Source organism: Hirundo rustica, chromosome 3 (assembly GCF_015227805.2).
Source record: "Hirundo rustica isolate bHirRus1 chromosome 3, bHirRus1.pri.v3, whole genome shotgun sequence".
NCBI classification, from domain to species: domain Eukaryota; kingdom Metazoa; phylum Chordata; class Aves; order Passeriformes; family Hirundinidae; genus Hirundo; species Hirundo rustica.
Window position 1 is genome coordinate 22,413,188 of NC_053452.1, and position 26,700 is coordinate 22,439,887.

The following is a 26,700-nucleotide window of genomic DNA, read 5'->3' on the forward strand; positions in this document are numbered from 1 at the left end:
TAATATAAGGGGAAGGGGGAACTCAGCAAAGCAGACTTAATTTTGGGAATAGATCAATGGAACACATATCCTCAGCTCACAACCTCTTTGTCCCAGATTGACAGCAGATACAGAGAACATTAGTGAAGTTCTACCAACCCTGTTGAATCTCACTAGACTCTTCACTGATGGACCTCAGCAATTCCTTGCACAGAGCTGATATTTCTACACGTCATAAATTGTGCTGTATTATTTCTCACAGCAGTCAAATACCTCAAGTCTCTTTAGTTTTCATCAAAATCAAAGAAAAAAAAAATCAAAAGAACAACATAGCTTCCTCTTTCTTTGCTTCTATTAGGACAAGTATGAGGCAGGAGCAAAAAAAGACAAAATAACCACTGTAAATATGTTAGGGACACACAGCAAGTCCTCACCTTTTCAGTTCTTGTTCGAGCCTTTCAATGTCCTTCTTGCAGGAATTCAGCTGACCTGACTGAATGTTGACCTGAGATTCCTTTACTTGAAGATCATGTGAAATTTTCTGCTTTGCTTTCTCAAGATTATCACATAATTCCATCAAGCTTTGGTTTTCTCTTTTTAGTATTGAAGATTCATTTTTTTCATTTTCAACCTAGTTGGAACACAGAGGCATTTTTGAAATGATCAACTTCTCCCTATACTTTGGGGCACTTATTATTTTAGTAACACAAAGTTCACATGCTGTTATTTTCTTCCTAACGCTTCAAAATCCTGACAGATCTAAAAACCTCAGATGTACACATTGTTTAAATATTCTTGGGTGTGAACAAACCCCACATTTCCTAAAATTCAGCTCAGTGACATTAACTGTTTCTATTTATTGACAAGATACAAGCTCTTCAAAAAATTCATCAGTCCCTAAGTACTAATAATCATCGTTAGTCCACATTCTTCACTGATCATCTCACTTCCCTTTCCAGCCTATCTTTAGTAGCCAGAAGACCTTGGCTCACTCTACAAAGTGTGCACAGCAATTATCAAAGGTCACAGCTTTGAAAATAGAGTCGGGCAGCAAAGATGTCCTTCTCCTCCCTGGAGGAGCATCCAAGGGGCATCATCTTTGGCACAAGTGTTGATCTTCTGACTGAAAATTGTATTACCTGCTGCTTCTGAGAGTTTTAAAGCACACCTTTTTGTTTGGGGAGCACAGCAGTTCCTTGGAACAGTTGAAACAATTTCCTGGAAACTCACAGGAAGAAACTCAAAGCAAACTGCTAGGCTTAAGATTTTCTAGAAAGCTGTATCAATCTAAAGGGAAAACCAGAAAACCTTTGGAAACTGTCTCTGAGCTGTAGTCAAATATTACAGTACAAAATTGAACCAAATGTGTCACTGCTGACCTGAAGCATGGCAGGACCCTGACCAACCAGGTCCTTAGCCCCCTGGTTAGAGGGCTGACAGAGTTAGATGAGGTGTAAAGTTACAGCCCTAAAAACAAAAAGGAACACCAAATCCCAAACCTCCAGTCTCTACAAGGAGAAAACTAAGGCCTAACGTAAACTAAGATTATAGTTACCTGTAGGCAAGGTGAAATAGGAAGAGGTTGCCAACTGTGCAGCTCTGGTATATAAAATAGACCTAGCTGTTATCACAGAGTTTAAGAGGTATAACAATGAAATGTTTATTTTCCTAATCATAAAGAGCTGTAGAAAAACCTCAAAGAACACATAGATACCTAGAAATGGACAATCATGCCAAACAGATAGGAAGGAGGAATTATATCAACAACCAAAAAGAACTAAACAGAGAGAAGGACATGATGAGTATTAAGTAAGATGAATATAAACATTTTATAATTCTGTGCTACCTTTTCTTTCAGTCAGGGAAAAGAAGCAAAACACTAACCCATTCCTGAACGACAACCACTGGAAAAAAAACTGTTATAACAGTATTTGGTATGGATAATTGCATTTTGGGTTACCTTCTGCTTCTGTTTCTGTAAAGCTGCCTCCAAAGTCTCCAGCTGGTATTGCCTTTGCTGACGCTCCTTTTTAAACTTATCCACTTGACTTTCCAGCTCATGGATCTTCTGCAGGACTCTGGGGGAGAGGCCCTCTTTCCATTCCTCCACAGCCCAGCTCATACTGGCCGGGTTCTTCTTTCACATAAAATGGAGAGTATTGTGCCTGCAACACAAAGGCAACTACAACGAGACCTTCCAAGAGGTTAAGTAAGCGGCCCTTTTAAAGAAATTGCATTTTTCAAACTTAGCAGCGATTAGAATACAGCATTCCACAACCTTACAGGCTTCCTGATCTAAACACCAAGCAGCACCTTAAAATATAAAATCCTATTTTGACACACTTCTACGCAGTTAAGAGCAGATCATAAAACCTCGCTCTAATGAATCCCCTGGCAGCAACAGGGTTTAATACTCTTAGAGCTGCGTTTGACAGCTGCACCTCAGGTGCGAAAACACACGGCTCCGTACGAGGCGCCAGGCGCTTCTTTATTTACTTTTAAAAGCAACGCGGCTGAGCTCGGAGCATCTCAGAGTAGCTAAAACAAGAGACCAACAACAGGCGGAGAGAGCCCTCACGGGGAAGGGAGGATGCCTGTCACCGCCAGCCCCGCGCCCGACCGCTCACTCACTGTGAAGCTCGACCGGCGCCGCTGCCGACACACCGCGGTGCCCCCAGCCCCTCACGGCCGGGCGCTCCCGCCGCGACTCAAACCCGGCTCCTCCGCCCCGCGGCCGTTTACACCCGCCCCCGCCATGCCTCGGCCCTGAGCGCTGATTGGCCCGGCCGCCACGCCGCTGGCCACGCTGCCGCGGCCCCGCCGCCAATGGGAGCGCAGCACGGCACAGCCCGCGCTCCTGAGTGGCTGGTTTGGAAGCGTTCAAATTCCATTGGAGGCGGCGGCGCAGGCGCGCGGCGGCCTCGAGGCCGTTGCCCACAGCTGGGCGGGGCCGTGCCCGCAGTCGGGCGGGAAGGGATGAGGATGGGGAAAGGCATGGGGATGAAGGCAGCAGTTGTGGGTTGTAACAGCGGTGTCGTATCTCTAGCCAAACCCACTTCCCCGACCGCAATGAGAGCCTGAGTTTTGAGAAAATGAACGACATAACCTATCCTGGTCGTCACCCGTTCTCTGGGAAATATCAACAGAAAGATCCCGAAGTGATTTCATATTCAGTTCTCCTCCCAGGGCTTGGGGATCGTTTTTTTTCTTTAAGTTTTTGGTGTTTTGTTGTTGTTGTTGGGTTTTTTTGGCTTTTTTTTTTCTTCTTTTTTTAAGGCAAACGGAGGCAATTTAGCCCAATATTACACATTTTCTACCCAAAAATACCAACACGATCAAAAAAGCCCCTTGATAGTTTGTCAGTATGGTCTAACACAGAGCACGGAATGGACGTAGCAACAACGAAGGCTGAAGGATTCTGAAGTTCCCCGGGTACCTGTGACTGCTTTTTCAAACCCTCTGGTACTCCCCTCCCTATCCTTCGGCTGCCTCTCTAACGGGAGTTTTGGATTTGAAGCACAATGTTCCTTTCCGTCAGAACCCGTGACTTGTGATTCTATGATCTGATTGTCATTTTACCTACTGAAATGTCCTGCCTCTCATAATCGTTCTGAGAATATTTACTCAAGCACTGTTCTTTTAATTATATTTAGGAAATCGAGTTAAATAAATCTTCCCTGGGAAGATAAACAGCTCACCAGTCAGCTGGTGAGAGCTCTGATTATAAATAAATATGGCACATCAAACTCACCAGCACATTGTTAAAAAATCTCCAAATTGTGTCCTGAACAAAACAAGCCATTGCAGTGATGGAACTGATCCATCATAAATACCTCTTCACAAATAACATTTAAAAAACCCAAAACAACTGAACAGGCTAAAAATTTCCATGGTGAACTTCATGCAGGTGTTCCTGAGAGAACAGCACAGAACAGCAGTGGAGCAGGAACTACTTTAGAAGAGTGGAAAACCCTCACCCAGTACTGCCAAATAATTAATGAAAGCTGTGAAGCAGTCTGAACTGAAGGGGATCCTCTGTGTGGTAGACAAGGAGCAAATGTTCTTTAAGAATAAAATACTCATTATATGCTACTTTCAGTAAGTGTTTCCCATGGAGAGTAACAAATGCTACTCAATCAATTGTAGAAGTTGAAGAATTTTAATTTTCTACAGATGATATTACAGTGGGACTACTGATGGACATGGAGCCCTAGCATTTAAAGCAGTTCATCATGATTAATCCCTCAGGGAAGGCTTCAGTGAAATGGCTTCAACCTCCAAAACTGGTGGCATATTTTCCAGAAGGGGTCGAATGAACAGAGACAGCCTCCAGCATTCTTACAAGGCGTGAAAAATGAAAATCAGCTGGTGTGTGCAGAGTTTTTGAGATGCACTTTGATTAACATCTGGATAACTGAGGCTAAAGGAAGGGATCCTGACCACTGTTGTCAACTTAAATATGAGAAAACACTTCTTCTGAAGCTGATTTCTAAGAATGGTCAAGATTGTACTGGGTTAATGATTTACAAATTAATCCTTTCATATTTGACAACCTTTATGTAACTATTGCAGGATTTAACTAATTATCATGAAAGATGAAAAGACTCATAAAGAGTACAGAAACTTGCTTTTTCTTTTGCCACATCAACTTATTACGCACAATTCACCTTCATAAGTGTCAAGACATTAATTACCAGAAGTAAATATAAGAATAAAAATATTAGGAAAAGTAAGATTGAATTATGAGATACAAGAATGAAATCAAATACTCTGAAAAAATAGTAAGTTATAAAGGATGTTAATAGCAGCCATCAGTTTGTCTAACACTTGTAACTATTTTCATTATTCACTACTGGCTAGAATTCATAAGATCTTTCTAAGAGGCTCTCAAAATCCCCTATTTTATAATTCCCCATGATTTTGAGCAAAGACTACCTCAAGTCTTGTGAATTGGTTTTCTCTGTCTTTGAAATTCTATTCAGGTTTTTGCCAAATGCCAAACATCACCATTTACGTTTTCTCACCTGCATCTGTTACTGCGATTTCTAGTAAGGGGCCAGAACAGTAAGTAGAATGCAAAAACCACTATAGGTAAAAATTGTATTGCTATAGTTTATGTCAGAGTGTCAGAGAGTTAACCAGAAGGGAAAGAAAGGAAAAGAAAGGAAAAGAAAGGGAAAGAAAGGAAAAGAAAGGAAAAGAAAGGAAAAGAAAGGAAAAGAAAGGAAAAGAAAGGAAAAGAAAGGAAAAGAAAGGAAAAGAATGTCTGATGAGAAAATCTCCCCCTGCTTGGATACTACAAGAAGCAGGAAGCAGATGGAGCTTTTCCTCCATATTCTTCCTTGCTGGACTCAGAATCCAGCAGGAAAGGCCAAATTCATGTAAATGTATATATAAATTCATATGCACATCAAAGAGCACTTGAGGAGCTGCAGCAATCCTGTTCACCCAGGGAAAGAGATAAAGGAGCTGGGTACTCTGTGTCTGATGGGGTTCCACCTTCCCAATTTCCCTGTGGAGGCACCAGAGGCAGACACTGTGCCAGGCTGGGTGTGTAAGAGAAGATGGATCATTTTCCTTAGCCTCACCCAAACCTCACCCTGTACTAAGTGATGCCTCTTGCCTCTGGAAAACAAAATTCCCCATCTCTGCCAATGCAGGAAAATAACTGAGAAGAGGGTGGTGGTTTAGATGTCGGTGTTGCAGCTGCGCGGTTAAGTCTGCACTAATAGAACCCAGGAGCCATTGTAAAATACAATGTTTGGCTGTTTGTACACCCTCAGATTCCCTATTCTTCACATGATTTCTCACAGAGCACACAGATTATTTGCTTAACAGAATGAATGTTAAGGTGGATGCTATTGGGATGCATAGAGAGCCTTACACCTTAGATTTCTGAGCTGCCTTTTGCTCTTAAAAAAGTTGAAGTGACCTGCACAATCTTTTTTCACAGTTTATTAACAAAATCAGGCACCACAGCATATCACAAATTGTAACTATGTTCCCAGAGGAGATGGGGGGGTGTTTCTTTAGTATTATAGTATTTTTTATGTACCAATTGAAATTGTTACTGAAGTGTTAATGCTGACATCTGTGCTAGGGTCAACTGGATGAATGTACTAGTGGATCAAATACCTACAGTTGCTCTATTGTTTGGGGTCACAGTGGCTAGTATAACCTACTGAACACCAGTGGGGAGGTTTCCTAGTACTGAGAAGGTGTCTAAGGTGAGACAGTGAATCACATGCAGGTGCTGGATAAGGACCCACAGGTGTGGCTCCTGGCAGTTTAAAACACCTCCAGGCAATATTGCCACACTGCCACCCTCCCTTCTGTCCCCCACCTTGCCACGGCTCCTTTGTGATGACTTTGGTACTGATCTGAACTGCCAGGAGAGAAGATTAAACAAGTAAGGGGTATTAAGTCAAGCAAAGACCTTTCTGGTAGCAACAGCATGTAAATTGGACAGCAAGCTGCTGCATTGTCTGGCTAGATAAATGCCTTTCCCAGCTCAGCAGGTGGAACAGGGATATGCAGGAGAGAGTGAAGAGGGTTGTGGGGACACCAGCTCAAATGAGTTAAAACATCATGTAACAAGACCCTGAATCCCTGTGCTCTAATCCCTAACACCTATCTGTCACAATGATAGTAAGAGACCTTTACACAATAAATGAATTATTGTGTTTTATAACCAGTGTGTTCTACAGGGATAAAACTCTCTTAGAACTTCTGCTTTCAATTAAGTCCCTGATATATTTAGGGCAATTACTCTGAATACTTTCCATCACAGGAAAGTATTCTCTTACCTTTACATGCAGTGTAATATTATTGTGATTTTTTAATAATCTACAAACTTCTGCAGAAATGTTAACCACTGGATTTAAAGCTGCTGAGCAGTTACAAAGATAGACCCACTACAACAAACAATAATAGTTTAACCATATAAAGGATTCAAAACCAGGTTGCTTGTTAGTTGATGTTAGCAAGTGTTGGCTTTGATTATAAATATTACTTGTTTAACACTTGTTAGTATATTGGAAGGGTGGAGGAAGAAAGCAAACATCTAAAAGGAAATGTTTTTTATGTGAGTGAACACATACCATTCTACCTGAAGATGGGTTTGCAGTTATAGCAGTAGTTACAGTAGTGAAAAAGTATTTATGTCTTCCTTTCCTGTTCTAAAAACATTATTTTTAAACACTATGAATACAGCCATTAGAATAATGCTTGAAGGGCTGATGTACAGTTAAGAAAAGGATAATTATAGCAATTGCATTATGATCTGACACATCAAGTCCATATTGTCTAAGGCTTCAAATTACCAGTTACTAAACTGTAAATAAGATTGGAGCACTTCTTTTTCTTTAATGGTGAACTCCCTCTCTTTATAATTCTGTTGCCAACTAGAAATGACAATACTTAGCAAATGCTCCATGCTACATGTGTTAACACAAAAAAATACATTCATTATACTATCAATCACTGTTACATCTTATGGACAATGAGTTATCAGATTTCAAAGGGCATTTGGTAAATAGGAACATGTATCCTTCCTGGTCCACTATTCCCTAACTTTCATGAATCTATGGCTTGCATTACCTTTTGGCCCCCATTTTTGTTAGAACTGTATGCCTAACCACACACGAGTACATCTACTGTGAGTGTCATTCTCCTCTAATCCGAGAGAAAAGAAGAGAGAAGTGTACTACATATCAACTAAAAGGCATGTACTTTTTTTAGCCATCTCTGACTCCTGCCACTTTTACCATCACCTTTTTTAAAATGGGGAATTTAGAAAATGCCAGCTGGTAAGTTAGGTTACCTCTATTTCTTGTCAGACCTCTCTAAAATTTGTTTTTTTCTTTGGCTTGCGTTCAATAATTTCTCCCTCTACCACCTTTTACTACTTTATTAACTACTTTTTTCCACTACTTTTTAATTTCCCTTTCCCTCAAAGGCCATCTCTCCCAGTGATGCCCAGCCATGATATCTGCATGATTGCCTTCACAAGTCTGAGTTTTGCTTCTTTGTTGGCTTCCCTATACTAGATTCTTGGCGATTTATCATGGCTGCTCTTGCTATGCTTTATCTTCTGTTTGAACATCCTCTTCCCATGAACTACCCAAATTAAAATCTTGAGCTCATACTTTGCTTCTCCTTTGTTATGATCTGGGATGCACCTAAGAATTCAAGTTTTGTTGCTTTCTAATCACTGGCCCCAGTTTCAGCTTTTTGTCATGGAAGTTGAATTGTGCTTCTATTATTTTTGAACATCCACATTTTCCAGGGAAGATACAAATTCATACCCTTTGGAAACAACAGTTCTGACAGTAATTACTTTCACCTCACAATATGCAGTATTGTATCACTTAAAGAAGTTCCAAATTTCTGCTTCATTTACCCTTAAATAAATTCTACCAACCAAGACTGTGTTTGGCACGATTTTTCCTTCTGGAAAAACATGACCTTGACTGACTATTGACAAATGAGTGTTACCTTCTGAAGTACTTACACAGTGGGTCTCTGCATTTGCACGTCATTCACAGAAGATGAGGTTGTGCCCACACGCTTAAAAATAAATGAGGCTTCTAAAACAAAAACACTACAACTTTCCAAAAAACAAAAAACAAAACAAAACCAAAAAAAAAAAAAGAAAGAAAGAAAGAAAGAAAGAAAGAAAGAAAGAAAGAAAGAAAGAATGAAAGAAAGAAAGAAAGAAAGAAAGAAAGAAAGAAAGAAAGAAAGAAAGAAAGAAAGAAAGAACCAGAAAAAAACACCAAAACCCCCAAAACTTGCAGACAGAATTGGGGTTTGTTTTGTTTTGTTGGATTTGTTTGTTTGCTTGTCTGGGGTTTTTGCCCCAGAAGCGGATAAAGGCAGCTCCATACAAACTTCTGCCTCATGGATTTTGTACCAGAGATCTCATATGGATTTACATGGGACTGCTCTTTCTTTGAATTCCTATAGATTACCTTGAGCTCAGGTGATTCTCTCAGGTACTGGATACTCTTCTCCATGGCGTTCCACCTGCTTGGGCACACAACTGGATCATCCTGGAAAGAATACCTTTCCCTCATGCTTGACAGGAGTCATCGGGACACTAAAGGACATGTTCAGCACACTGAATTCTTTCATACATCAGGAGATAGCATCTTATCTGCTGGTGTCTCCTGTTCAGCTTCCAATTTCTTGCTCAGTGCAAGACTTAGAGAAGCCTTTCCACTCATCCTTATTGCTGTTAAAAGGTTAAGTTTTTACCTCATTCAAGCTGTGCTGACTGCCTGCCATCTGACTTAACCTGGCCAGTGACACGGGGCTTTAGGTCCACAGCGTGGCTGCAGCCCGAAACCCAGGATTAAAGCTGAAATATTGGTCTTCCAACAACCAAGAATTCATTGGGAGGAAATTCCACTCTTATTTACTCTACACATATATTTGTTATATATATATATATATATATATATATATATGTGTGCATGTGTGTGTGTGTATGTTACTTTTATGTGTGTACTTACCTAAGAATCTATACTTGCTTTGTGTTGTGTTCACTTAGTGGTCAAACAATTTATTAGACAGTGAAATAATTAAGAACATCCTTTACACCATTCATAATAAGCTAATCAAATCACTTATTAGCCTCTATATATCTTAATGTTGTCTCTAAAATCCTCCAGTGTTTGTGAAAAGTCTGATTATTTTAGACAAAAGTATGCTTCCTTATCCTACATTCACCATAAACACCCCAACATTACTTCTGCCATTTCTACAGGTAAGCTCTACAGGGAGTTTTCAGTCACCCAGCTAATTGTGGTAGGAAACCCATCTCTATCAGCCATAGTTTATGAGCCACTAACTGAAATGACAGAAGGAGGAAACAACTGCTCTCTACTTCTTAATGACTTTGGTTATCATTTTATCTCCTCACCTCTTCCAAGTCTAAATGCCAACAGTTTTATTGATATTTCCTATACTATTTTTGTATTAATCCTTTCCAGGAAAATTATTTTAGGTATTTCAAGTCTTTCCAGAGCATCTAGCTTATCATGCAAATGACAGTCAACACAGAAAATAATATTTATATATACACCTCTCTGTATGCCAAATTGCTCTAACTCAGAGCAAGTTCCCTGTTTGTTTTGACCAAAAGTGAGAGTAAGAATCAGAGCTCTTTTAGAAACAATATATAGATTCCAAAAAGCTGAGACACGTCTAGCTGAGGTTTAATTCTTTTACAGTACAGTTCAGAAAATCGTTTCGGAAAACCTTAAAATCTGGAGTTTCAGAGTGCTTTCGTATCCAAGCATGGTCTTAGACCTATTTCACAGACATAAGCAAACATTAATGGTTCGATTCAAGTTACACAGATTTACCCACATTTTAGATTATGACATTAGCTCTTTACTTTCTCAAGAAACCGTTTATCTCTCACTGGCAACAAAGTATTTTCAATGGGGTGGCCACAGTCAGACACCTGCTGAGATGCATGAAGATTATCAGAAATGGACAGCCACTAAAGTGTCTACAAATCAGTGGTGCGTATTGACTTCAAGGCACACCCAAAAACTAAGTTCTGCTAAAAGCTAGTAATTTGGGGGGGAGGGGGGCGGTGGTGGTGGTGGGGGGGGTTTAGTTGTTTGGGGGTTTTTGGTCTGTCTGTTTTGTTTTGTTTTGTTTTGTTTTGTTTTGTTTTGTTTTGTTTTGTTTCTCAAGGGGCCAGTGTTTTCAGAAATTTGAAGACCTAATACCATGCTAAATGGTACATTCAAAAATATCCAAATTGGTATTCCATGGAAACTGTAAAAATGTTATTCATTCTGTCAGTGGACAGCAGTAACAGTTACATAGTAAGACACATTCTTCATCCCAAACCCCTTCAGAGTACTGGCCACCACGGAATCAAAAGTTCATTACTTTATTCATAAATACTAAAAAACTTTTTATTTTACTGCCATAACTGGAGAGCTGAAAAGAGTCATAGGTATTAAACAAGTCCTCAGGCAGAATACAACTCTAAGCAAACTAGAATATTCAACACAGCATAGTTTATTTGCACAGATAATCAACCAAGACTTTTTCTGGACTACAAAACTGGGTGCTGGCTTATTTGTGATAAGCCATAGAGTACTGTAACATGTTAGCTCATGCTTGGTGGCAACAGGTTTGTTTTCCAAGGTTGTGTAATCCAAATTCCTTTTCTAAGAGATGATTTTGAGCAGCACTACTAAATGGAATAATTAATGATAGCACCGAATACTAGAGAAGTTTTGTTTTTGTTTTGTTTTGGTTTGGTTTTGGTTTTGGTGTTTTTTTGTTGTTGTTTTGTTGGTTTTTTTTTTTTTTTTTGGTGGTGGTGGTGGTGGTGGTTTGGTTTTTTTGTGGTAAGCATCAAACATTAAAAGTATCAATTTATTAAGCACTAATATGATTTTAGGAATGGGAATCTCTGCTTGTGCACTAAATTTCTGCCTACGTGACAATCAGGTCAGTGTACCCAGCTGTAGCACATGACAGAGATTTTAGGAACACAGTTAAGGTCACATTTACAATACAAATCGGGAATGTGTTGCAACTGCATTCTTTGATTTGATTGTAATGTAGATGACTGTAAAACTAATTAAACATCATCTACTGTTCACAGGAGAAACCACCAGCTGTTGCTTAAGCACACTTTAAAGACAGTTTTGTATGAAACAGGTTATGACATGGTTTCACCAACCAACAAGGACTGAGATTTTTCCATGTTATAAAAAGATTCTTTAACACACTCAAAATATGTTTAATACAGGTTTCGTTATCAAGGTGCTAAGCCACTTCAAAATTCCTTACACAATTTCCTAATAAATGTCTCCTATATTTTGACATAGATAAAGTCACTTTTCCTCTGCTGACAGTTAACCATTTGGTCAAGCTGAATGGTGCTGGGCTTTATTTTCATTAGAGTTTCAGAAATCATTCAGGCCCACCAAATCTGAAATTTGGGTAAAAAATTAAATAATGTCTCTCTCCTATATATTACTTTCATCTGAAAATCAAAAAGAACCTTCTTAAGATCACTATCATTATCTCAATTTTCAGACAAGAAAACAGACACAGGGATGTGCTGATACATGCCCAACATCAGCCAAAAACCTGGTAGCTAGGGTAACTTAGGTGCAGTCCAATGCCAGTGAGCTATTTTCCATTTGTTGGGATGTTTCTATTTGTATGTTATTTGGATATTTATTCTATTTTGTAGTGCACTTAATACAATAATGCTGGTGGTACTGTGCAAGAATCCAGTATAAAAATTTATTTATACCAGAGCAGAGGAAATATTTTTGAGATAGACTCCATAAATCATTACAGCAAGACAAAAAAATCTCTAAATATAATTTAGAGGTGGTGTGTTTTTCAGTTAAAAAAAAAAAAAAAAAAGCTGCAAAATTTACTAGCAGCATAGAAAGACAGTATATAATCCAGCCCACATATGACTGATAAAAGATTAATCATCAAAGTTTTCTGGACAAAATTGAACCAGCACAGACATTTGGAATCAAATCAATAATTTGTGTCATTTTTACTTTCAATTATTGAAACAGTTTGAGTAACACCTAAGCTAATTTTAGGTTTTTTATTATAGACTAGAAGATAAGAATGGTTAGTTTTAATCCCAAATTCATATACTCGTGACTGCTCTTGAGGAACAAAGATATATGTAAAAATTGCAGGTTTTAATGGTCCTAGAAAACCATAGTAGCACCAATGCAACAGATTTGCATATGGAAACCTCTTTGCAGGAACTGGTGATAACGCCTGGGAAGAATGGTGTTTTAAAGCACCTACTGCTACAATCTCTGAAAGTCTAATACAAATATTAATCACTGCATTAGTTAATCTCATGAAAAGTCATCACCATTCTCAGTTTTGGGATCTTCTCTTGGTTGGGTAAATTTGCAATGCATTTTATTTTGCAGAGTTTGTTGAGCTGACCTTGCTCTTGCTGAGAAGCAGTATGATTTTATTTATTTTAGTTAATTTTATTTCTTCTAGGGGACCTGATCCTGAAGGTAACCATTACATCAAATCTCTCCCCCAAATCTTCCCATCCTTCAGCGCGTCTGTGATTCTTGCAACATTGTTTCCTTTTCAGTTAAGCTCCCTAAATAAGTTTATTTCAAAGGTAGAGAGAGAAAGTGAAAGCGACCAGTTGCAAACCAGGAATCCGACCTAAATGCTTTAGGGAGCCAGCGCACCACCTTGAGGCACAGATGCAAAAGTCAGTATTTACTGTGTTAAAAACAGCATCCTTACACCTGGCCCATCATGGAGGGGACAGAACATCCAGCAAAAAAATTAAACCCTAGTCTTGATGCGTACTGCCCTCTTTTGCATCTTTCTACTCAGTAAGGTAATCCCTTTTCTATATCAGTTCAGAACACAGTGGCTGCATGATCCATTTTATCATCTCATTCTGACACCTGATATTTCTTCCAGATTTTTACACTAAACTGTCATATCTATACATGGGCAAGTACAATTCAAGTTTAAATCCTAAATGGTGTCACTTCTTAGTGCCTCAGTGTAGCCATATATAAAATGGGGATAATTACTTACTTCATTAAGGTGTGGTGCTTGTAAAATGCTTGAGAGTCTCAGATGAAAAGGAGTGCTTGCAAAACGTAATTATAATATTATTATGCCAGAGGTAAGGCATAGGCTTGTGATTCCATGTACAGTGTTTAAATACAATTACTTATCTATCAAAATCAAGAATCTGTGCTATTTCTCCCTCGCTCAGCTCCTGATCCTCTTACCATTAATAATCTGAGTAATCCTGACTCCAGTGAATCTGCTCACTTACTCCTTCAGTAAGGTATACAAGAAACAAACAGTAACAGAAACTCCAAAACAACATCAATTCTTATTTATCTCTACTTGTAATAATTTCCCCTGTTTGCAAGAGTCCTTAAGTTCCTCAAAGTGTCACAGTTGTTTTAAAGGGATACCTGCCTTTGACATTTCTGTAGATGCCCATTGGTATTATGGGTATTTTACACACTTTCTAGAATGTGGATTCATTTTGGAACGGGGATAATTTTAAATAAGTGTCATTTTCCAGGCAAAAATAGTTTTGCAAATTGCCCTTTAGCTATGACGCACAAGACCATCTACACATAATTTCTAACATTCACATTCCTCTTAAGCCTACTTGATTTGGTGTGATATATTCAACACTGTTGGTAGCCTCAACCTTCTTGACAGTATTCCTACAGCATGATGTGTTCCCTTCTCCTTTTGTCATTTACACAGGCACCAGATGGGCTTTCCCACATCAGCCAAGTGCTGGGCATTGCGTGTAATTACAAACCACCACGTTTTAGGCCAGCTTCAGGTTTTCTTCTGCTTGCTTTCCAGCAAGGCACTGAAGCACGACCGTGGCATCATGAGCGTTTTTCCATCACGGGCATTTTACCTCTGTGCAGCTGGAAGAGCAGGGATAACCGCACTTCTAGAAGTGAGGGTCACATAGTAAGCAGGAGACTGAAAAGGCTGAGATGAGAAGAGCAGAAGCAAACACAGGGAGGAATGGAGAGAAACGATGCTGTCGCGCACGGCTGCAGGAGACGGACAGGGAGTTAAGAAAGGGCAGAAAAGTGGCTACAGAGAAGCAGGGCGTCACGGGCACCGGCACCTCCGTACGGGAGGGATGGAAGGAGGATCTCAGGCGCTTCCAGGCCCACGCGTGCAGAGCCTGTCTCAGCTCCCCGCCTGCCGCTTCCCAAAGTCTGTCTGGGGATGCTCCCCCAGCTCCCCCGGTGCTCCCGGACGGACCGGGCCGACACGTGCGCGGAGCCCCAGGGCGGGAGGGCCGGGAAGGGGCCGAGAAAGGGCCGGGAAAGGGCCGAGAAGGGGCCGGCACCCGCACCTGGCAGCTCTGCCCTCCTCGGATGAGCCGCCGCCAGCACCCGCCCGGATTGGCAGGAGCCTGCGCCCTCCTCTTCCTCCCTCCTTTTCCCTCCTCCGCGGGGTGGGTTTCAACCCTCCTCCTCCTTCCTTGGGGAGGGGGTAAGAGTAAAAAAAAAGAAAAAAAAGAAAAAAAAAGAAAGAAAGAAAAAAGAGAAAGAAAGAAGGAGAAAGAGAAAAGAAATCCCAAGTCGCGTCCCCGACGTCTCCGGGCCCCGCGGCCGCAGCGGCCGCCCCACATTCCTGGCATTCCTGGGCCGTGACTCCCCGCGCCGCCCCGGCCCCAGCCCGGCCCCGGCCCCGCCGCCTCCGGCTCGCCCGCCCGCCGGCCCCGCTCGCCTCCGCGGGACACCAGTCCCCTCCCTCCCGCCCTGCCTCCCTCCTTCCCGCACCCCGCGGCCGGCAGCAGGAGCTCGGGGCGCCCGGCCCTCCGCGCCGCCAGCGGCGGCCGCAGCGCCCTCCCGGGCGCCCCGCCGAAGTTCCCCGCGGTGGCCGGGCCGGGGCGGCGGGAGCCGCTCTCCTCCGCAGCGCCCGGTGCCGGCGGCAGCCGCTGCCCGCGGGCCGGGACCGCCGCCTCCCGCGGGCGCGCACAAAGCCGGAGCCGCCGCGCCGCCCAGCAGGTAAGGAGCTCGCTCGAGTTCGGGAGCGTCCCCGCGCAGACTTGGAAACAGCCCGAGCAGTGCCCCGCACTCGCAGCGTGCGGTCGGCAGCGTTTGCGTGCGGCTCGCTGTGCGCGGCGGCGGGCTAGCACGGCTCCGCCGGGTGCGCGCAGCTCCGCCGGGTGCGCGTCCCTCTCCGCGAACCACCAAAATAGCCCTGCTTGCGTTGCGAACGCCGCTCGGTGACCCGCGATAAGCGAGCCTCGGACGGTCCGTCCAGCCCGTGAATTTAATGTCAGACACCCGGATAACGCGGCATTTGAATCGTCAAGAGGTATTTGTAAATAGCGAGGAACGGCAGGGCTCCGTGCTGGGCTGTCCCTATTTACATCGCGGCATGCCCGTGTTTGCCTTCCCCCCCGCCCGGGGCTTTACCTTGCTCTTTGTTAGTTACAGTCAAGCCTAAACTGGCCGTCTTCGGCAAGTCTCTGTAACTCCGCCGAGTGCTGCAGCAAAGATCGTGGCGAGGCAGGCAAGAGTGACATCTGCTCTCGTTTCTGATGTGGCAAAGTCGATGAATTGTTAAGATCTCAAACCAGCTCACTTTATTGGGGTGTGTTTGGGACATGCGTTACATTATGTATGTGTGGTATGTGGATACGATGTGCGCTGGAGCTTTCCTATCAAGTATGTTTTATCTCTCTGATTTGCATAAAATACTCATACGTTTCCATTATAAGCAACTCTTTGGTTGTTTGTAACTTTAACAAGGTGGGAACAGTGACCTGTAAAAGGCTCAGATTCAATATATTGTTGCCTGAGAAGTTTTCTGGGATTTTTGGCATGTAGCCTGAAACCATAGCAGAAATGCTTTTACCAGAAGCCAGTTCTTTTTTCTTTAAGCTCTATGCAGATAGTTGCTACAGGGTTTGGTTATTCCAAGATCATTGTTACATTCTTCAGAGTTTGGAAAAATATTTATATAAAATAGCTCCCCCCCCCCTAAAATCACAAGTCACCACCTGCCAACTTCCATATTATGAGAGGAGATAACTTTTTGAGGAGAGATGTGTGGGGAGGCAGTCCCAGCAGGGACTGTGTTCTTGTTACCCAGCTGAGAATGTCCCCTCAAATATGAGTGACAAAATACAGATTAAAGAGCTTTTGCTCTTGGCCTCTGGGGGGTTTGTTGCTGACACCCAGTACTTGTTACCCGGTATAAAATAGAGCGTGTGTTGATATTATAGTAATCCCAATAAGCTTTAGGACCTGTTCTGTTATTGGCAGTACTTGAACTCTTTCTGGTATCTTTAGAAGGCTGTGCCAGAGTTGCTTACAGACAGAGGGCACTTGTGTATATCTCACGGGCCATGATATAAAACCCGGGAGCTTTGCAAATTTATGGGCTGAAGCACAGTCCATCAGCTAAAAGATAGTCCCTAAACTCTGTGGCAGAGCTTGTGGGCCATCAGTTCTGCCAGTGCATTTGTGTGCGAGAAGCTGTAGAGCATGTCTGTCTTGATGCATCCTCAAGGAATCCCGTGGTGCAGACCAAGGCCAGAGCGAGAGCTGCTGGGCTGATCTCTGTACTGAGCAATATGAGCTTTTGTATGTACATTATATTTAGAGTTTTACACGTGCCTTTTAAATGTTTCTGTAATAGTAGCAGAAGTAGCTTTGGTGCAGCGTTGTTCATGAGAGTTAATTAGCAACCAGTGTTAGTACTAATGACTGACTTTTCTCTTGGTCATCCTCATCCAGCAGAAGCCCATGAGTCAGTTATTGTAACTTAGGTATGGAATGGCTTTCTATGAAATGCATCTACTCTTATGCACTTAGCAAATTGCCTTGGCTAGCAGTGGCTCCACCAATCATGGAGAAAGTATTTTACATATACTCACACAAATAGAGTTGTGTGCATAGTTCTGGTAACTCTATGGCTTCCTTTTTCTATGTTTATTTGGTACTGCTGAGCCAATCTGCTGCTCTTCATTCTGTTGCTCTTCATATGCAGTGAGGCTGTGTCTGATTAATTGTTACTTAAGTAGCTCATTTTAATATGGACTTACATTTAGCAGAGGTATATGCAGTATGAAAAGTGTGCTTGAACTCCATCTCTTCAGCTGGAAGCTAATCCTCTGTTGCAGGGGTTTGTCAGCTGAGAGGGGAATGTACAAACTGCTGGTAGTATACAACAGGTACAAAGTTTTCAGCGTGCAGTGTTGCTCAGCTGCATAAACCTCCTAGTCCTGGAAAGACCCACCCATGTGCTTCAATTCACGTTCACGAATAGTGCCTTTGAAACCATGGGATTTCGTTTATATATGTACTAATAAACATGTATACAAGTCCTTGCAGGAGCCAGGCTATAATACCAAGTATGCAGCATATTCGTGCCGGTGTAGCCAGCTCGGCTGTAAGAAGATTTCAGTAAAGACCTAATTTTTATCCTAAGTAAATGCCATAAAAATATTTTTTGTCTAAGTCCTCTGTGAAGTACAGCATATCTTCACCTATTATGCGTTGTGGAGTTCCATTGAAACAGATCCTGATCTTCGAAAATAAAGCAGTATTGTGTAGATTTTCCTCCTGTGAGGAAGGAGTACGGTACAAGGTTGTGCATAAGATTCTCTGAAGTTTTATGTGAAAAAGTCAGCTTCCTTTTTTAAAACCTACTGATTTTTTTATTCAGAGACTGCATGAAAGTTGCTTCCTCCACCTATGAAATTGTTAAAAATACATATTAAAAAGCAAGAATAAAGAGTAGTTCCTAAAGAAATGGAGGTAGACCTGAGCTGAAGTCCATGTTTGTGGTAAAAACATGATTTTGGTTTCATTGTCTAACCCCTATCCTCCTGTGCCTGGTGCAGGGTCCTTAAAACTCAGTGGGCAGGTGCAGCTTTCTTTGGTGCTGGATTCAGTCCATGTCCAGAACAAGGGTAGCCTGTCTCATGGGGTGCCCTTGTTCTCCTCAAAGCCTTTTGGTTTGCTGTGCACGTGGAGCTGAAGAGGTGACCCGTGAGGAGACATGTCACACCCTCCGAAGGAATAGGGCTCCTCACCAATGTGGAGATAGCCCCAAGGAGCAAGAACTGCAGTCCATGACTCTTCTCCTTTCCTTTGGGCTGTTGGAGGGAGCGAGGAGAAATCAGGAATGTGAAAGGAATTAAGGACACAAGATTATGGTACAGCAGAAAGTATGTAAAAAGAAGTGCGTATTTGCTCTAAAATGTATTTCCTACCTTATCCTGGGCGATCCTAATAAGCAGTTGAACATGTTATTGTCAGCTATATGTGAATACCTATGTGATTGTAAATTTAGCTAACTTTAACAAGGTTTTATGACCAAATGACTTTTCTGGAGGATGTTTGGTATACGACATAATGGATGCATGCTGGCTTGGGAAGAAGAGAATGCTGACCCCTCTGATGTCCTGTAGCCTTTGTGACAGTCTTATTTTCCTCTCATGTAGAGAGTTTAGGTACCTAGCGTTGCTCAACACCAAGCATGTCTTCTGGAAACTGCAACTCTCCTTTCTAATTCTCAATCAGTCTAACTGTCCTTATGACTAAGAATATTTTTTATTTTGTCAGTAACAATGTAAACCTAAAATTACATTATGTGATGTATAAACACCTCTGAAAAGAGGGTGGTGAACACGCATGTTGGTGATCTAATAAACTAGATGAATGATGGTATGCCAAAACTTGCTAATGATGCAAAGGTATTTGGATTAGGCAAGATTGAAGAAGTCTGAGAAATTGTAAAGGGAATCCAAGAAACCTGGGTGAAAGGGAAGCACAGCAGATGATTTTGATAAAATCAAGAATATGCATGTTAGATGGAATAATCAAATTACTTGTTCATGTTACTGGATTGTAAATTAACTGTATTTATTAAGGTGGAGAGTAAGATTTCAACAATATTTTATTTGAACTTGTGTGCCTTCTTAATGCTTAGTGTTGGGCAGAAGAAAAATGCCACAGTTGTTTTGCAATACTGTGTTAATGACAAAAAGGATGTTACTAAAGTGGTGCTTGAATTCACGTGGAATAATCAGATTGTGGTCTCCTATTAAAAGAGGGTGATTGAAAAATATTCCTATGAAGTTGAACAGAAAATATTCATGTAGCACTGTTTCAGGAGGATCAGTTAGAGGAGGTAGGATGTAAGTGTGCAAAATAGTGCTTGACCATTACCCTTTGGAGCAATGACTTGTTATAAGGAGTAGTTTGAAAGCCAAAGTATGTAATACCTCTAAATCACCATTTCTGGTGGGTACCACCAAAAGACATCATATAAACCAAAAGCCTGTTAGGATGAACAAAATAAGTGAACTGTTCTAGGGACAGGAAGAACAGTCACAGCTACAGTGAAGAGATGTTAACTGTACTGCTCTAGGGCATAAGTCTGCCCTATCTGATAGGGATTGAGAAATTTCTCTTAGAACAGGTGATGCTATATGTGCCTGTTGTGATATTTGGTATGTTTTCTTACAGAGTAAGCTGCCCTTAGAAGCAGGATATTGGGCTGATGATTAGACATGCTATAGTAATTTAGTTTCTCTATTGTACTGTGAATGATGCTGATTTTAATTACATATTCATGTAGGGGGAATTGAAAGATTAATTTTTTGGTATATGTTCAGGTTTTATGGAAAGCATGTCTTGGACTTTAAGTCTTTAACACATTCAAGTTTGATGTTTTAACTTAGATGTACTCTGCTACGGCCTGGGCTGGCAATGAGAAGGACAGAATTGATGGTTAAGTTTCATTTAGAGGGCAGATAGCACTGATATCCATTATTAGTCAATTTGGTTATGATTTCTAGTAGGTTTTCTGATGGACAAAGGGTATTTTTTAATTTGGGTAGTCAATATAAATAGTTTTGATTTCTGTTAGCAGAATGATAGTTCTGTGGCTGTGAGAAGCACAAGGACTGGTTTATGGAGGTAACTGTTTCTCTTGCAGCTTAGTGGGTGCATCAAAGAAAATATTGTGAGAGCAGTAGTATACCAACACCATGGAATTCTTGAATATCTATCTGCTGGAGGAAAGATTGATTTAGTAGCAGGCATTGTGATTGATCTAACAATAAACACCCCAAATTAAGAGATTAGTGTATGTAGTGTATAACATAATTAAGAGTTCAGAAAACTATGCTCTAGCTTAAGGAATAAAAGGCCAGGACTTGTGCAACTTTTAGGTGGTCTAACCAGCCAGAATGAGCTGTTTTACAGGCTGTCTGCCTTGCAGCTATCTGTGAAATAAAATGTGGATTGACTTTGCCTTCCCCGTTGAAAGGGCTGAAGATGTTGTGAAAGGAGCCTTGCAGAGCTTTTTGAACTTAGAAAATAAAGTTTATGGGAAGGCTCTCATTTGTAAAGGTGCACAGAAGTGATGTCCTCTCCTGGAACATCCTTTGGCCATTGGGCTGGATTCAGAGCATATCTCTCTGAAGGACAAAGGGTAGATAGGGCCTTAGCCCAGGAGAGGTTGGCAATGTAGGAGAAGCAGGAGGTTACCAGTAGTTGTTTTAACTTGTGTTTGTGACATTCTTTCTTGTTTTTACAACTGAGAAAATAGTTTGCATTCCTAAGGTTTTTGAGATTAGCTCTTATCATGGAACTCCCTCTTCTGAGAGGAGGAATTCACTACCTTATAGATAAAATGCCTTTAGGTTTTTATTGGTGATGATAATTAAGCCAGGTTTTTGGACAAGCCTGGGCAAAATCAGGGGACTTTGCCAATCAGAGATTCAAAAGACAGAAGCCAGATCCTATTTTTGATGTATGTCGCTGGTGCCATTTTGATTTTGACCTCTTCACACAGGACTTTCATTTGTCCTTTGAGTGCAAGGTGTATCCTGTCAGTGGTGGAAACACTGCATTCTCTGGGTATGTGATACGCAATGCTTATCTCAGGTGCTTTGAAAGGGAGACGCTGTGTAAAGGAATTTCTACACAAAACATTGTGCCTGTTGTTTACCAGGAGAGGGAGAGAAGAGGGGAAAACAATATATTTAGTGGCTTAATTTGCCCTGTGCTGAGGTGGAGTGAAATTTCTCATGCCTTCAGAGGGAGCAGGCCTTGAAAGTCCTACCTCAAACACAGAAAAGAGGCATTTCAGAGGAAATCCGACTTCTCCCTTAAGAGCTTTGCGAAATGCCCAATGTGAACAGACCTGCCTCAGGAAGAAAAACCCTGATGAGCTTTGGGGGTGGAAATTTCTTTCAAAGGTCCTAGAAAACAAGCATCTGAAATGATGATAACTTTTATTTTTCTTGTTTTTCCTAGTTTGGCATACTTTTAAGAGCTACTGAGTGTAATTGATGTCTATTCACATTCTTGATAGTGCTGTGAAGAGTCAGCCTGTTTAGGAAGATGCTTTGGTTAGCTTACCAGATAAAGAAATCAGCTGCTAATCGGAGGGGATGGCTGGTGCAGTCTGCTGCTGGTAGACAGAAATATTGACAGAGTTTCAGAGCTCTGGCAGGTTCAGAACGGAGGGTGGACAGGGCAAGTTTCTGCGTGTGAATAAAACAACTCATGTAGACGTATTTGAGTAAAGTTCCTGTGATTCCTTCCACCTCTGCCAAGACTGCTGTGGGAATCTGTGACAGCAGAGGAAGCTAAATCACAGTATTGATGTGCTGCTGCTCCCCACTTTGTTGTGGTTCTTTCTGAGAGCAGAGAAAGACAATGACAGGGTTTTCTTGCGAGTTTTCTTCCATGTATCCGTGTTCCCTTTCTTAGCTTAGTGACCCAAAATGCAGCTGTGCATAGCTGGAAATCTTGTTTGTAAAACAGAACTGAAGTATTGCAGGAGAGCATTGTTGAGGTGGGATAGCACTTAGCATCCAAATGGTATGTTGGTTGCTAGCAATTTCCCTTCCTTTTTTAAAATTATCTTTCTTTCTGACAAGGGGGAAAGAAAAGCTGCCATTTAAAGATAAATGTTATTTTTAATTTTTGCATATTTTAGGGCTTTTTCTATGCAGTTTGATGTTGCATTCTGTTCAACACTATCTACAAAGAAGAGTTTAAATGCAATGTTCTGTATGGAGAGATGCATCTCAACTCATAAGTAATGTTTTTGCATTCCTTTCTGTCTTGTAGAATGTACTGGGTAGTTTACAAATAGGAAAAGACAAAATACATGTCTTGAATTACAGTCTAAGGAAGAGGAGAAGAAATGGTTTGGTGCAATCTGCAAATGGTGTGTTGGGGGGTGCTGGCATCGATTATAAGGATTTTGGTATCTTTGGTCATAGCCTGCCCTCTGAAGCTGGTTCACCTCTTGAAAGTTCTTCTGGGTTTTGCATTTGATTGGGAAATTGCCAAGTGCATTTGAATATGCAAATTCAGAAATGTTGATTTATGGTTCAGTAGTTGAGACAGTTGTTTTGGAAGAAAATTACTGATACCACCTCAGGATCTGCTTGACTTTGGGAAGTGATGAGCATTTCTCTGGCGCTGGAATGAAAAGTACCACCTGTAAGGAGAATGCAGTAGCTTGGGGTCTTCTCTGCTAACTGTGTGTTAGTTTTGCTCTAGCTGCTCTTGTTCCTTGCTGCTGATGTAGTAATCTAAAACTATTGATCACAGGACAGCTCTGAGTTCTTGTAGTGTACATTTGCCTATAACTTTTCACTGAAAAGGTAAATTATTACCATGGATAGGCTGAGCTTTCAAAACCTTGTCTAACAATGGCCCACTTGTCTCTTTTGATGTATAAATGAGTTTATCCGGAAAGACCGATGTCTCACAGTGCTTCCTTGAACCTGAGTTTGGTATGAAGACTGCCACCCATGCACTAATTAATCTGTCAAAACATCTGACAAGGGGTGGGTGCACATTGGAGACAATTAGTCATTTTGTCTGTTACTCAATAATGTCAGCTTTGGTCGATGTTATATAAGGTTTCTTACCTACTTTTGTATTTTCAGCTTGTGTTACAGTAGAAGTTTGTTAGCACGTGGCTTAACTTCCATGTTAGCTGTGTGTGGTCAGGGTCCTTTGCAAGTACGACGAGTTCTCTGCATAGAGATGTGAAATTCTGCATTTCCTCCCCCCCCATACATTCAGCAATATATTGCAATGGTCATGACTGGTTGGACTATGAGCTGGTGATAATAAAGTTCTCTGTATGTAAATCTGTTCAGTAAGAGAGGCATTCAACTAACTTCACGTTACATTCTCCACTGTTTAATGCCACTTAATTTTGCCTTTTCTGCTCTCTTTAATCGTGTGGTTTTATAAAGTAATTTATTTTTTTACTTGGGATAGAATCAGTCAGTCTCAATTTGTCAGTCTCTCTATGTTGTATGTTTCAATCAAAGAGAGCAGCAGAGGATAGGACTATGACAGTGAAGGATATCCTCCATTATCCCAATATTTTCTTTTGATGAAGAAAACAGGTTTGTGCATGTTTCTTTCAAGAAGGCTTTTTGCCACAACCTGAGCACCCTGTGGCAGTGGTTTTGAAAGCAGAACATGTTAGTTTTGTTTAGTGCCTTTTGTAAAGGTTAAGATATGTGAATGAAAATAACTTTTTAAACTTCCATGTTGAAAAAGACCTTTTGGTAATACAGTTAATAAAATAATTTTATAAGTTCAAGGCAGACTCTAGATTGTTTATTAGGAAAACTTCCCAATAATTAGCTCTGATTTATAATATCAATTTCTTAGGAATAGCTCTGTTGTGGGAACTGTGTTAAAATGAGACTCCACAGTCCACTTCAGCATTCACTGAAGAGTCAAAGTCTTTGTCAGAAAAATGGAAAAGATTCTGCCTTTGTAATCAAAGAGGTAATTTTCTTCATAGTGGTTTGAAATAATGAAGTATTTTTTAATTTAAAAGACTGTGATTATAGCCCCCATAATTGTTATTTTTCATCATTCTCTTAGGGATAAAGATGAATTGGGTTACTGAACTTGGGGAAAAAAAAATCAAGGGTTTTTTTTGTTGTTGTTTTGTGGAGTTTCTTTTTTTGCTTAAGTATTTGAACCCATTTTTTTTAGCAAAGGATCTGGTAAAATGGTAGTATAAAACCAATCCAGAAATTTTTAAGGAAGTATTTTCATCAGTACTGTGTTTCGGGGCCTTTGTGAACAGTGACCTCCTTTGCAGTATTTCATACCTTCATCCCTGTACTTGATAGGTATGATTCCTGTGTGATGCCCAGGAATGTTTCATGTTGGCCACGCTGGGTGCTTTGTACACCACGTTCCGTTGGACATCATTCGACCTGGTCTCTGCAACGTGCTCCAAACAAGGTCCTAAATGCCTCTCACAGAGAGTCAGCATGGATAGGAACTGTTTGGGTGATGACTTAAATGTAGATTTCCTTCGCTGTTATCTCAGTGAAGTTATTTTACTGGTATGTGTGGTGATTTCTGTGTACAGCGGTCAAACCTGAAAGAATTTAATCTGGGTAACAAACAGATAGGGCTGGGTATCAAGTGCTAACTGCACAGGAGGGGGCTCTGCATTCAACAGTGCAGAATTTGTCCTGGATGATGTTGTCAATGATGGGTGATTCATGAAGTCTTTATGCAATAATTCCTCTACCCACTGGGAAAAGAGTTTGAGGAGAGCTTGAAATGTTTGTGGGGTTTTTGTAGTTTTGTTTTAAAACATACCTCATCCCCATAATGGTAGAGATATATAGGAAAAGTAAATGAAGTTTATAAAATAACAAAGGTATATGGCTTTTAAGAGTAGTTCTGTCAACAAATGAAGACCATTAATCCATAGTCTCCCAGATGTGATGTTCTATATTATGGACAAGGAACGATTGTGCTGCAAGCTGCCTATCACCACAACAATTATGGCATTGTACACTGGGTAAGTGGTGTCTAGACATGGCCATGAGCTTTACCTCTGCAGTTTATATCTCTCAAAAGTTAGAAATGTCAGACAAGGAAAAATTCACTTTGTTTTAGGACACTTTGGAATACTGGAATTAATTCTGGTATTTCGTTGTAGCATTTGTCTGTATGTATCTTCAAAGTCTATGTGTCAAGTCTTTCGTATTTTCAGTGGTTTCTATACTTTCATATCTTCTTGATTTAAGGAATATAGCAATGAATGGTGGTTCTGAAGATCTGGTGGAATGTTGAGCAGAAGACGTTATCGAGTGTGTGGAAGCAGTGTGCGTACTAGGTTTGTTCAAACATAAACGCCTTAGCTCATGAACAGTGAGAACTCTACAAGGACAAACTGCAAGGTCAGAGGAAATTAAAAACAAAAGACTGCCTGATTGCCATGTCTGCTGAGACTGAGCACTGATTGCACTATCCTTGTCCTGCCAGGATCATGATGATGACAACTGTGTCTTATGTCCTTTGACCAGAATCATAGAATATCCTGAGTGGGAAGTGAACCACAAGGAGTGCAACTCCAGTCCCTGAGGAGGATGAGCCCCAGAATTGCACCATGTGTCTGAGAATGTTGTCCAAACAGTTCTTAAATTGTCGGTCTCAGTTACCTCACAAGGCAGAGGTAACTGAGACTTGGTTAGGCTAAATTCAGCCCTCTTTTGGTGGAGGACCAGCGTAATTAGACAAAAGGAGCTCAGTCTTGTGCTAGAGGAGGCAGTGTAATTCACGTGGGTTCTAAGATACAGAAGGTTAAGTCACAGTTGGGTACATCCTGGCATCGTGAGACACCTCGCATCGTTACGCTACGTGCCAGGAGAGCGGAAAATTACAACCCAGTTATTCAAGACTGTAGTAAATTTAGTTAATACCTCATACCTCTGACACATCTGTCGGCGTGGTATCATGATTATTTACCTTGGCACCGTCAGCTCCAGGCAGGAAGTCCAGTTGGTGAGCGCTACATCCCCAAGCCTCCAGCGTGTGCCTGCCCGCCCCGCTGCCCCCGGCACAGCTGGCAGCCCTGCTTACCAAACCAGGGCGTTCGTGTGAGCAGAGATTTGCGGGATCGGCACGTCAGCTTGCAACAGGAAATTGCACTTGCAAAGGTGAGTGTGTGAAAGGGATCACTAACTCCTGACAGCTTGTACCGAAGTAAATCCTGTCGGAGGTTATTGCCTGCCAAGTTGGGTGCTTTGATTTTATTTTAAAACAAGAGGCTGTAGCAGTAACTCTGGTGTTCTTGTTACCCCAAGCTCCTTTCGCACACTTTATAGCTTTGTCTGGGAATAAGTAA

General features: G+C 41.3%; 2 protein-coding genes across 8 annotated transcripts in view; one reads left to right on the forward strand and one right to left on the reverse strand.

The window, feature by feature from the left end:
- The window catches only part of CENPF (centromere protein F), a 35,037-nt gene extending 32,334 nt beyond the window's left edge, over window positions 1–2,703 (reverse strand). Inside the window, exons 1-3 of one of the 3 annotated variants that reach the window (XM_040057466.2) lie at window positions 2,611–2,703; window positions 1,940–2,144; window positions 414–610 (exon numbers count right to left, since the gene is read on the reverse strand). In XM_040057466.2, coding sequence (XP_039913400.1) covers window positions 414–610; window positions 1,940–2,101 — 359 coding nt within the window. In that variant the 5' untranslated portion in view covers window positions 2,102–2,144; window positions 2,611–2,703. Of the gene's footprint in view, window positions 1–413; window positions 611–1,939; window positions 2,174–2,610 lie in introns of all 3 variants that reach the window. The other 2 variants (XM_040057467.1, XM_040057468.1) reach the window with 2 other exon arrangements.
- Window positions 2,704–15,488: 12,785 nt separating this feature from the next.
- The window catches only part of PTPN14 (protein tyrosine phosphatase non-receptor type 14), a 110,227-nt gene continuing 99,015 nt past the window's right edge, over window positions 15,489–26,700 (forward strand). For 2 of the 5 annotated variants that reach the window (XM_040057471.2, XM_040057473.2), the window contains exon 1: window positions 25,601–26,512. The gene's annotated coding sequence lies outside the window, so the exon portion shown is untranslated. Of the gene's footprint in view, window positions 15,543–25,600; window positions 26,513–26,700 lie in introns of those variants that run through there. The other 3 variants (XM_040057469.2, XM_058419602.1, XM_040057470.1) reach the window with 3 other exon arrangements.